Source organism: Anomaloglossus baeobatrachus, chromosome 6 (genome assembly GCF_048569485.1).
Source record: "Anomaloglossus baeobatrachus isolate aAnoBae1 chromosome 6, aAnoBae1.hap1, whole genome shotgun sequence".
NCBI classification, from domain to species: Eukaryota; Metazoa; Chordata; class Amphibia; order Anura; family Aromobatidae; genus Anomaloglossus; species Anomaloglossus baeobatrachus.
The window spans coordinates 86,565,893-86,578,704 of record NC_134358.1 but is presented as its reverse complement, the minus strand read 5'-3'; the positions used below and the strand labels follow the sequence as shown (position 1 = coordinate 86,578,704).

General features: G+C 44.2%; 1 protein-coding gene across 2 annotated transcripts in view; it reads left to right on the top strand.

Moving 5' to 3' along the window:
* Nucleotides 1–331: 331 nt before the first annotated feature.
* Nucleotides 332–12,812, top strand: part of TMEM67 (transmembrane protein 67) — a 135,625-nt gene continuing 123,144 nt past the window's right edge. For both annotated transcript variants that reach the window (XM_075316256.1, XM_075316255.1), the window contains exon 1: nucleotides 332–625. In XM_075316256.1, the coding sequence (XP_075172371.1) occupies nucleotides 412–625 (214 nt within the window). In that variant the 5' untranslated portion in view covers nucleotides 332–411. The remainder of the gene's footprint in view (nucleotides 626–12,812) is intronic.

Here is a 12,812-nt window from a genome sequence, read left to right as displayed (position 1 = left end):
ATAACCTCATTGGTAGCTGTGAAGAATTACCGTATATGCACACAAGTATCCCCCTAGTCTATCAGCAGCTCTGGAGAATTACCGTACATACTCTTAAATGTCCCCCAGTCTATGCCCAACGTCAGACAATTACCGTATATACAGAAATTTCACCCAGTATATCCCTAGTTCCGGAGAAATACCGTATATACACACACAAATGTCCCTCAGCATCCCTAGCTTTGGAGAATTACCGTATTTACACATAAGTGTCTCCAGTGTATCCCCAGCTTTGGAGAGTTACCGTATTTACACATATAAACGTCTCCAGTCTCCATGTGTTCCCTTCTACACTGCTCACAGACTAGCCCCGGCCTGCAGTGTGCGCAGCGCATCCTCCCCCTCCGCTCCGGGGTCGCCGCCTGTTGCATCATGGACGCGGGGAAAAGCCTCCTCTCGGGCTCCCGGTGCGGAGGCCTGAGGCTGCTGCACTGCTTGTATGTGGCTGCGGCATGGCTGCCGTGCTCCGGCCTCGGATACTCCATCCCGCTCCAGCTTCCACAGGACTGTACGGCGCAGCAGTACTACCACTCGGGAAACCTCTCCTGCGTGCACTGCCCGGACACACAGAGGCCCGGCCGGGACGGTACGAACACGCATAAACACTGTGGGGCGAAATCTGTCCCGGGGCTCTTATATATACCCGGTGGGAGGAGGCGGACCAAGCGGCCCATAGCAACCAATCACAGCACTGTTTTTGTATTTACCTGTTTGCTAAAAATGAAAACATGAATTTGATTGGTTGCTATGGGCACGTGCTCCGCCTATTCTGCATTACTGGGGATATAAGAGGTGTCATGTAGCTCCACATGGATGTATCATTGTATATGGCAGCTGTACACCAGTCCTGTGCAGCACGAGGCCGTCATTACAAATTAATACCTTTTATTTGGTTATGTGTGTGTTTATATACAGTTATGGGCAAAAGTGTTGGCATCCTTGAAATTGTTCCACAAAATGATCGCAATTACACGTGTTTTATCATACATGATTATTTCCTGTCTGTGTATTGCAACAACACAAAAAAACTGAGGGGGAAAAAGAAAATTGGACATAATTTCACACAAAACAACAAAAATAGGCCTGACAAAATTGTTGGCGCCCTCACTTTAATATTTGGTTGCACAGCCTATGGAGTCAATAAGAGAAATCAATCGCTTCCTATAACACAAGCTTCTTACTCCTCTCACCTGGAATTCTGGACTCTTCTTTTACAATCTGTTCCAGGTCTCTCATATTAGAAGGCGTCTTCTCTCCCCACAGCGATACACAGGAGTTCAATGGGATTTAGACCAGGACTCATTGCTGCCACATCCGAACTCTCCAGCGCTTTGTTTCTACTCATTTCTAGGGGCTTCTTGAAGTATATTTGGGGACAGTATTCTGCTCGAAGACCCATGACCTAGGACACAAACCCAGCTTTCTCACACTGGGTGCTACATTCACAATTCACATACACGATTCTTTTGGTGATCTTCAGATTTCATGATGCCTTGCAGACAGTCACAGCACCCAGTGCCAGAGGCAGGAAAACAACCCAAAAACATCTTTGGACCTCCACCATATTTGATTGTAGGTGCTGTGTGCTTTTCTTTGTAGGACTCATTCCATTTTTGGTAAACAGTAGAATGATGTGCTTTACCAAAAATCTGTGTCTTGGTCTTATCTGTGCACAAACCACTTTCCCCAAAGGGTTTTGGTTACTCTTGTACTTTTTGGCAAACTGCATCCTAGCTTTCTTATTTCTGTATGTTAGTAGTGGGGTCCTCCTGTGTCTCCTGCCACAGTGTTTAATTTCATTCAAATGATGGATAGTTCACACTGACACAATCACCCTGAGCCCTCAGGGCAGCTTGAATTTTTTTGGAACTTGATTGGGGTTGCTTATCCACCATCCAGACTATCCTGCGTTGATACCTTTCATCAATTTTTCTCAGCCGTCCACATCCAGGGAGATTCACTACACTGCCATAGCTTGTATACTTTTTGATTATGTTGCGCTTCTGTGGACAAAGGAACATTAAAGGGAACCTGTCAGGTCCAATATGCGCCCAGAACCACGAGCAGTTCTGGGTGCATATTGCTAATCCCTGCCTAACCATCCCTGTATACACTAGCATTGATAAAGGGATCTTTAGAAAAAGTATTTCTAAAGATCTTTTACTGTATGCTAATGACCTCGGGGACTAGTCACCCTGGGCATTAGTACCCCAGCCAGTCGGCTCCATTAGCATGATAGCACACCCACAGGGGCCCAGAGGGGCGTACTAACATGGTAATGAATACGCAGTGTCAGAGGATGATCTCACTCACCTCTCCACCGCCATCGCGTCCGATGCTGGATTTCAGCTCAGTGCGCATGACACCGGAGTTTCGGTCATCCACACTATGAAGCCGGGTGTACACGTCCTGGCTTCAAACTTAGAACCTCCGGGATCATGCGCACGGAGCCGAAATCCAGTGTTGGTCGGCGATGGCAGCGGAGAGGTAAGTGAGATCATCCTGTGACGCTGCGCATTCATTATCATGATAGCACACCCACAGGGGCATACTTACTGGCTAATGGAGCCGACTAGCCAGAGAACTAACGCCCTTGAGACTAGTCCCTGTGCTCATTAGCATGCGATAAAAGATCTTTAGTAATACTTTTTCTAAAGATCTCTATCTATGCTACTATATACATGGACGGTTAGGCAGGGATTAGCAATATGCACCCAGAACTGCTCGTGGTTCTGGGTGCATAGGGGACATGACAGGATCCCTTTAAGATCTCTGGAGATGGACTTGTAATCTTGAGATTGTTGATATTTTTCAATAATTTTTGTTCTCAAGTCCTCACAGCTCTCTTCCCTTTCTGTTCTTTATGCTTAGTGTGGCAAACACAGACCCATGCAAAGATTGAGTCAACTTCTCCCCTTTTTTATCTGGTTTCAAGTGTGATTTTCATATTGTCCACAGCTGTTACTTGCCACATAGTGTGAACGAGCATCACATGCTTGAAACAAAGTTGTTTATACACAGGTTTGGAAAGGTGGCAAAACATTTTTACAGCCCATTTTTGGGATTTTGAATGCAATTATGTCCAATTTGCCTTTTTTTCCCTCTTATTTTTTTTTTTTTTTTTTTTTTTGTGTGTGTGTGTTATTCCAATACACACAAAGGAAATAAACATGTGTAACTGCAATAATTTTCTAGGAGAAATACTTTATTTTCTGAAACAATTTCAAGGCTGCCAACCCTTTCGTCCATGACTGTGTGTATAATATATATATACATGTAGCAAGCTTATATTTTTTTTTCCTTTTGCAACAAGTCACCCAGTTATCACCAATTTTCTCTTATTCATTACAAAAGGCTTTCAAACATTAAAACTTTCACAGGCTGAGTACAGACTGAGATGTCTCATTAGACCACGTGTTCATGTGACCGGCTGCTGACATCGCAGTCCGTACATGCTACAGGAAAGATGGATCTGTGAAATCAGCCTAAGGGCCCCTTCACACGTACGTGTTTGGTCCGCTTCCTCACGTGCTGGAGACACACGCACACGTAGACCCATTAAAATCAATGGGTCTGCGCTCACGTGCATGTTTTGCCATGGACTGTGTGTGCGTGTGGAGCATACGTTTGCCCGTGTGCTCCACACATAGACATGTCCGTTTTTTTCCGGCATCACAGGGAGTCACACGGACTCATGTGATCAGTGTGACATGCACCGGAGAAAACACACGTGTCTGTGAAATAAAAAGAATTTCTATACTCACTTTCTCCAGCACTATTGTCTCTGCCGCTGCTGGCACTTGCTTCCGACCCCCGCTCATTATGCTCATGAATATTCACTCCACTGCGGGCTGGAAGAAGCATCAGCAGAGAGTCGGCACGGCGGGAGACCGCAGATTAGCAGCATGGACAGCAACGCCATTGACAGGTAAGCAGAAAGTTCCCGTTCTCTGTGTGTTATCACTGATAACACACAGAGAACACACATGTGCCATAAACACGGCCCACGGAGGGCAATACGCACCTTTGACACGTCCGTGAAAAACATGCGTGAGTTTCACGGGCTTGTGCATGGGGCCTAAGGGTATGTTCACACTACATTTTTTTTGAGTGGGACTACTCTAAAATACCCTAAAGAGCATTTAGGAAATGTTTAACAGCCTCTTCTTATTCATTCCTGTTGAAAAATGACTTTGTTGTTCCAACGTTCAGGATTTTGAACCTTTTTCTTATTCGCTTCAGGTTTTCAAAAACACCAAGAAATTAACAGTAGTGAGCTTTCTTTAGGCTTTTACCATTATGAAGACACTCTATACTTTACAATGGAAGTCAATGGGAAGGCTTCAAAAATGCCTCAATGATTTTTGAGCATTTTCTAAGTGTTTTTAAGGCATTTTCACTTAAAAAGAAGCCAGTGTTTTAATGGGCTGTTCCCATTCAGTAAAAGTTAATCCTGTACTGCAGACTATTATAATGAAAAGTACCGTGCTGTATTCACCCTACCCCGGTCCACCTACAAATCTCCGCATCCGCTCTTGGTGTCTGGTTTTGGTTCTGGTGCAGCCAATCAGTGAGCTCAGTGGCTCCTATGTAGACTGAGGGCCCGCTCAGAGTCACTGAGCTCACTGATTGGCTGTCAACATAATTCAGCTCCGCAGCCAAACACCAGCATTTTGTTAAGTGGTTTCTGTCACAGGGTCGTTCTCCCATATCACACAATCAACAGAGCGAAAGATGGATGAACAATCCAAAGAACATTTATTCCAAGCAAAATCAGACGGTCCATCACCATACAGATGGTAAAATAGTCCAGAAATATGGATATAGTCCCGTATGCGATAAATGTACAGGTTTCTCTGGGGAGCCTCAGTTTCTCCCACAGAGGATAAATCTTCCTGCTTCTCTCTTGAAGTTCTCAGACAGGCTGAATAATCTTGAGGTAAACAGAGAGGTTGGGTGGATTCCAGGCCCCCCTCCCCTAGGGACAGAAACCCGACAGGGGGTGATAAACCTGCAAACAGGACAATGTACACACAAAGCGAGCAAATGGTAACTGAGCTGAGCTAATTAATCTGCAGTCAAGACAAGGAATACACAGAATGAATGGAGCAAGGCTCCTAAAATAGGAACCTACACGAAATGATACACAACCCACAATATCACACCATCACAGTTTCCAGTTTAAAAACCTGTTCTTTTTGAATACCTGAGAAAAAAACACTGTTAACATAGCCTTAATGGTATCTTGGTGAGGGGGCCTTGAATGGTTGAACATTTGCTTCCTCTTTGTGGGACTGTTGAAGACAGCGATCGTCATACTCATCGATTTTCATCAGTCCACAGACAGCAGCCATATTCGTCCACTGCTGCTTTCACACACATTGATTTCAAACCACTGTTTTGTTGAATGTGAGTTTACAGACCCCCTCCCCCCAATTTATCAGTCATCACATATCCAATGGATAGGTAAAAAATAACTCTTTTCAACACAAATAACTCTCATAGGGCATGGACACCTATTAGGCCTCTATCACACATCTGTGCAAAAATCGAAAGTTTTGCATTCTGTGGTGTAGGTGCATATGTGTGTGTTCTGTGTGCTGTTCATATACTAGCCGTATGACATCCACATAGCACACGGACACCATGAACTTGTAGACTTACCTGTCTCCGCCGCTGCTGTCACACTTGCCTCTGGGTCTGTGGATAGTGCAGTGAATGTTCATGAGCATAATGAGCAGGCCGGGAAGTAAGTGTTACAGCAGTGCCGGAGACAGGTAAGTATAAAAATTATTTTTTGTTTTTCTTAAGTGACATGTGTTTTCTCCGGTACGTGTCACACTGATGTCACATGGATCACATCAGTGTGTGGTCCGTGTGACACCCGTGCTGCCAGCAGAAAATAGACATGTAGCAGTGTGGAGCACACAGATACGCGTGTTCTCCACTTTAAAAATCACGGTCCGTGTCAAAACACGGACATGTGCGTAAGCCCACTGATTTAATGGATCTACATGTGTTCTGTCTCCGGTATGTGTGAAAATGGAGATCACACGTACTGGAGACACGGATGTGTGAAGGAGGCCTTAGGCTATGTGCGCACTAGAAATGTGAAGTTTCTCAAGAAAATTTCTTGAGAAACTTCTGCCAGTGAAAGATTTCCGGACCTGCGGAAAAAATCCGCACCAAATCCGCATGCGGTTTTGCCGCGGATTTGCCGCGGATTTGCCGCGGATTTACCGCAGGTTTGTCCCTGCAATAAATAATAAAGATAATCGATAGACAGATAATGGATAGAGGGAAAGATGGATAGATGAATAGATGAATAGATAGATAGAGGGATAGATAGATAAATGAATAGATGAATAGATAGATAGAGGGATAGAGGGATAGATGGATAGATAGAGGGATAGATGGATAGATGGATAGATAGATAGATAGATGAGAAAAACCTATATAATGTTCCACCTCCCTGCATTTTCTAAGCTGGCACCCTTTAGTGACTTTCATGTGGCACTAAAGGGTGCTTAGCCTTGTATTTAGCCATAAAATAAATAAATAATTAAAAAAAAACGACGTGAGGTCCCCCCATTTTTTGTAGCCAGCTAGGGTAAAGCAGACAGCTGCAGCCTGCAGACCACCGCTGGCAGCTTCACCTTGGCTGATAATCCAAAACAGTGGGCACCCCACGCTGTTATTTTAAATTATATAAATAATTTAAAACAAAAAACGTGCGGTCCCCCCCATATTGGATCACCAGCCAAGGTAAAGCGGACAGCTGGGGTCTGATATTCTCAGACTAGGGAGGTCCACTGTTATTGGACACTCCCCAGCCTAAAAATAGCAGGCCGCAGCCGCCCCAGAAGTGGAGCATCCATTAGACGTGCCAATCCTGGCGCTTTGCCCCAGCTCATCCCGCGCCCTGGTGCGTTGGCAAACGGGGTAATATATGGGGTTGATGCCAGATATTATTAAAAAATAGACAACAAAAAGAGTTTTATTTGAAAAAACACTCCCCAAAACATTCCCTCTTTAACCAATTTATTGAAAAGAGCACAATCAATTCCACGTCCGGCGTAATCCAATAAGGGGGGGGGGGCACGGCGATCAATACCATAGTCGCTGTCCCAGTCAATGAAGAACAGAATGTTCCCCATTGGCTGGGAGAGCAATGCAGTGACCTGAGCTAACATCAATAGGTCAGCTCAGGTCACTGCAGGGGATGACGAGCGCTGCCATCAGGAGCATAGATGAGATCATTACCTTCTGTGATCATCTCCTGTACTGCTGACGTCAGCGCTGTCACTGACTTCTATGCCCGCCGCGTTGTCAGAAGTATCGCGAGAGCCCGTGACGTCACCGCTAGTGACAGTCTCGGGCCGCTCGCGAGACGGGCATAGACAGCAGTGACCGCGGTGACGTCAGGAGGCAGGAGATCGTCACAGCAGGTAATGATCTCACCTCCTGACAGCAGCGATCGTCATCCCCGCGGCTCCCAGCACTGCAGGATGTCAGTGTCTGCCTGCGCTGCCGCGTGACAGACTGCTGACACTGCGGGCAGACACTGACACGCTGCAGTGCAGGCAGCCGCGAGGCTGGAGCGGGACACAGACTGCACGGGCACCTGGAGGTCGCACGGAAGTGCTTCTGTGCGGCGTCCAGGGAGTGCGACGTCTGTGTTTACTCTGCTCCGCCTCCTCTTCCTGGCATAATGACATCACTTCCTGCAAAACCGCAGGCAGCGATGAGCATTCCCGCAGGTAATTCGCGGCTATTCCGGGGGTATACCGCACATCATTGCTACCTGCGGAATACCCCCGGAATACCGCAGGTACCTGCGGAAATTAATGGACATGCACATTTTCTCAAGAAAGTTTCTCGAGAAAATTTTCTCAAGAAATTTTCTTGAGAAAAATCCGCACAGTGCGCACAACTATTTTTTTTTCTCATTGAATTTCATGGGAAATGTCTGCACAAAGATTGCAGACATTTCTCAAGAAATTTCCGGGGCAAATCCGCGGGTAAATCCGCAGGTAAAAAGCTCTAGTGCGCACATAGCCTTAGAGACTCTTTGGCCCCAATTCATCAAAGTAATTACACTTGGATGTTTCTGGCATAAATCACATTAGAAAGTCGCAAAATGTTGGTGGAAATTTTCAGACTTTGACATTTTCATGGCAGTTTCGCACAGCTACACCAAAATGATCAGTGCTGGTACGGCGGGGGCATGACGCCACAGCCCATCTAATTTATGGCAAACTGAAGCATTCCTTACTGCAGAAATCTCACTCCTGTCGCTGACTGGAGTAAGATTTGTGGCGAGGCACACACCACTTGCCATATTCTCCTGATTCATTAACATGCATTTGCCCCTTAATAAATCAGGAGCATCTGACTCCAGCATGCTCCCTCATCAAGGTCAGCGTAAAAATCTCTGGTATTGATGAATCGGGGCATTTAGTCCTACTTACCTGTATGCATTTTCAGCTAAAAATTATTTTTGCATTTGGATTTAATTCAAAATTTTGCCTCTTTCAATGGCACCATGTGCAGGCTAGGACATACTAATTGGGCAAATCGCTATGAGGGAACCAGTCAAAAAAAGAGAACAAACTATCTAATGGCCAAATATGATAAAATTAAGGAAGTTTATTGAAAATCATATGACAACAATTGGGTGGAGAAAGACACAACCTGAAACAGTTAAAAAAGTGAAACCCAGACCCGTCGTATCATAAAATATGATAAATTGAATTGGGCGGTGTAGTACTGAAAGTTACCACAAGATGTCTCCAACCCAATAGAGGATGTAATTGTGCACCAGCAACCCCAAGATATCACTGTCTGACACCATTATAATAGCAATGTTGTTAGCATTCATATAGTGTATTTGAGGCAAAAAAGATATTTATATACATATACAGTACAGACCAAACGTTTGGACACATCTGATCATTCAAAGAGTTTTCTTTATTTTCAGGACTCTGAAAATTGTAGATTCACATTGAAGGCATCAAAACTATGAATTAAAACATGTGGAATGAAATACTAAAAAAAGTGTGAAACAACTGAAAATATGTCTTATATTCTAGGTTCTTCAAAGTAGCCACCTTGTGCTTTGATTACAGCTTTGCACACTTTTGGCATTCTCTTGATGAGCTTCAAGAGGTAGTCACCGGAAATGGTTTTCCAACAGTCTTGAAGGAGTTCCCAGAGATGCTTAGCACTTGTTGGCCCTTTTGCCTTTACTCTGCGGTCCAGCTCACCCCAAACCATCTCGATTGGGTTCAGGTCTGGTGACTGTGGAGGCAAGGTCATCTGGCGTAGCACCCCATCACTCTCTTCTTAGTCAAATAGCCCTTACACAGCCTGGAGGTGTGTTTGGGGTTATTGAACTGTTGAAAAATAAAAATTGGTCCAACTAAACGCAAACCGGATGGAATAGCACGCCGCTGCAAGATGCTGTGGTAGCCATGCTGGTTCAGTATAAACACAAACTTGACGCCGGATTACCGGCCAAGAATGAAGTGAATTAATCCAATGTTATTTATGAAATATTATTTTATTGTTAATAAACTCACAAACATATACTTTCAAACAAGAGAGCCACCTGGGGGGCACATGGTTCCAGAGTATCTACATGTCAACTCCATCCTACATATAATGTATCAGCATTAAATCCAAACACAAGATAATTGCATCCAGTATTTATATATAGAAAAATTAATCAGATCCAATTTCAATTTACATTATAACATATGGTGTGTAACCTCATAGTAGTTCCGTATCAGCATATAACCATAGGTAAATGCCCAAGAAAATAACCATTAATTAGTCATCCAGACATACAAAGTTAATCTCTATGGGCATATTACCACCGTAGCCCAATATGTCATCTCCTACTCCCTCTTCCTTGCCCTTATCAGCGCGGTATATGAAATGGACAAATATATGGTCAAATGACCTTTTAATCGTCACTGGTATGCTATGGCAGATCAGACGCACGGCTAAATCGGTTCACCATCTATTAGTATATCCTTCAGCACCTGCTGATTTACATATATGATAAGACACAATCCAGCCGCTGCGTGCGCTGCCTCGCCACCACCTACTGATGATTAGTCCCCGCTGACAATGCAAACAAGAGGGCACTCACTGCCTAAATACACACAGTATAGAGATAGGGCAATATAACGAGGGTATGCATTACAGATAAAGTATTTGGAATACACATTAGGAATTAGTTGTTAGAATGGATACTCACATTGTTAACTGACTCGTCTGGCCATGCGTCCCACCACCCCTGACGTACGTTTCGCCGCTGCTTTATCAAAAGGGGGCGTGTCAGGGTGGGGGAACGTACGTGCTTATATAGTATAAACCAGCCAGGTGATTATGTCATCTTGTAGTTATAACAGCATATACACGTGTGGACTACTTCCGGTATGTAGCGGCGCATAGCACTGATGCCGCTTCCCCCTTGTAAGGGGACTTCCGGACTGCGCGCGCTGACCCGCAAGCGTCATCGCGCTCTAGGTCACATGGTGCGCGCACGTCATGAAGTCCGAGGGGCGGAAAAACAGTGCATGCGCACTACCGGGATGATGTAACACCCTAATCCACCATTACCATGCATTTGATTACACCATGTAGGAGCGCATGCGCGCGCACATAGCACCACATTACATAGTCAGTTTATGTTACACGGAGAAGGATGACCGATGCAGCATCAGTAGCTATCTCCACATATCAGAAACAGCTTTACAATCTACAAATTTATACCTATTCTGAGGCTGCATCAAACCTATTGTAGCCACGTTGCCTTCGTATATAAAAGATACCACCGCGGCTCTTCGAATGATTGGCAATGTACATGTGGATGAGGGAGTGGTTATATAAGCTATATAATATACTATATACTATAAGCTATATAATATACTATATAAGCATGAACGTTCCCCCACCCTGACACGCCCCCTTTTGATAAAGCAGCGGCGAAACGTACGTCAGGGGTGGTGGGACGCATGGCCAGACGAGTCAGTTAACAATGTGAGTATCCATTCTAACAACTAATTCCTAATGTGTATTCCAAATACTTTATCTGTAATGCATACCCTCATTATATTGCCCTATCTCTATACTGTGTGTATTTAGGCAATGAGTGCCCTCTTGTTTGCATTGTCAGCGGGGACTAATCGTCAGTAGGTGGTGGCGAGGCAGCGCACGCAGCGGCTGGATTGTGTCTTATCATATATGTAAATCAGCAGGTGCTGAAGGATATACTAATAGATGGTGAACCGATTTAGCCGTGCGTCTGATCTGCCAAAGCATACCAGTGACGATTAAAAGGTCATTTGACCATATATTTGTCCATTTCATATGCCGCGCTGATAAGGGCAAGGAAGAGGGAGTAGGAGGTGACATATTGGGCTACGGTGGTAATATGCCCATAGAGATTAACCTTGTATGTCTGGATGACTAATGGTTATTTTCTTGGGCATTTACCTATGGTTATATGCTGATACGGAACTACTATGAGGTTACACACCATATGTTATAATGTAAATTGAAATTGGATCTGATTAATTTTTCTATATATAAATACTGGATGCAATTATCTTGTGTTTGGATTTAATGCTGATACATTATATGTAGGATGGAGTTGACATGTAGATACTCTGGAACCATGTGCCCCCCAGGTGGCTCTCTTGTTTGAAAGTATATGTTTGTGAGTTTATTAACAATAAAATAATATTTCATAAATAACATTGGATTAATTCACTTCATTCTTGGCCGGTAATCCGGCATCAAGTTTGTGTTTAGTCAGATTCTATTGAAGTGTATATAAGTAAGTGGACTTTGGTGATTAAATGCTGCTCCTGTATGCCTTCAATTTTGAATAAATCCCCAACAGTGTCACCAGCAAAGCACCCCCACACCATCACAGCTTCTCCTCCATGCTTCACGGTGGGAACCAGCCATGTAGAGTCCATCCGTTCACCTTTTCTACAAAGACACGGTGGTTGGATCCAAAGATCTCAAATTTGGACTCATCAGACCAAAGCAGAGATTTCCACTGGTCTAATGTCCATTCCTTGTGCTATTTAGCCCAAACAAGTCTCTTCTGCTTGTTGCCTGTCCTTAGCAGTGGTTTTCTAGCAGCTATTTTACCATAAAGGCCTGCTGCACAAAGTCTCGTCTTAACAGTTGTTCTAGAGATGTGTCTGCTGCTAGAACTTTGTGTGGCATTGACCTGGTCTCTAATCTGAGCTGCTGTTAACCTGCAATTTCTGAGGTTCGTGACTCGGATAAACTTATCCTCCGCAGCAGAAGTGACTCTTGGTCTTTCTTTCCTGGGGCAGTCCTCATGTGAGCCAGTTTCTTTGTAGCGTTTGATGGTTTTTGCCACTGCACTTGGGGACACTTTCAAAGTTTTCCCAATTTTTCGGACTGACTGACTTTCATTTCTTAAAGTAATGATAGCCACTCGTTTTTCTTTACTTAGCTGCTTTTTTCTTGCCATAATACAAATTCTAACAGTCTATTCAGTAGGACTATTAGCTGTGTATCCACCAGACTTCTGCACAACACAACTGATGGTCCCAACCCCATTTATAAGGCAAGAAATCCTACTTATTAAACCTGACAGGGCACACCTGTGAAGTGAAAACCATTTCCGGTGACTACCTCGTGAAGCTCATCAATAGAATGCCAAGAGTGTGCAAAGCAGTAATCAAAGCAAAAGGTGGCTACTTTGAGAACCTAGAATATAA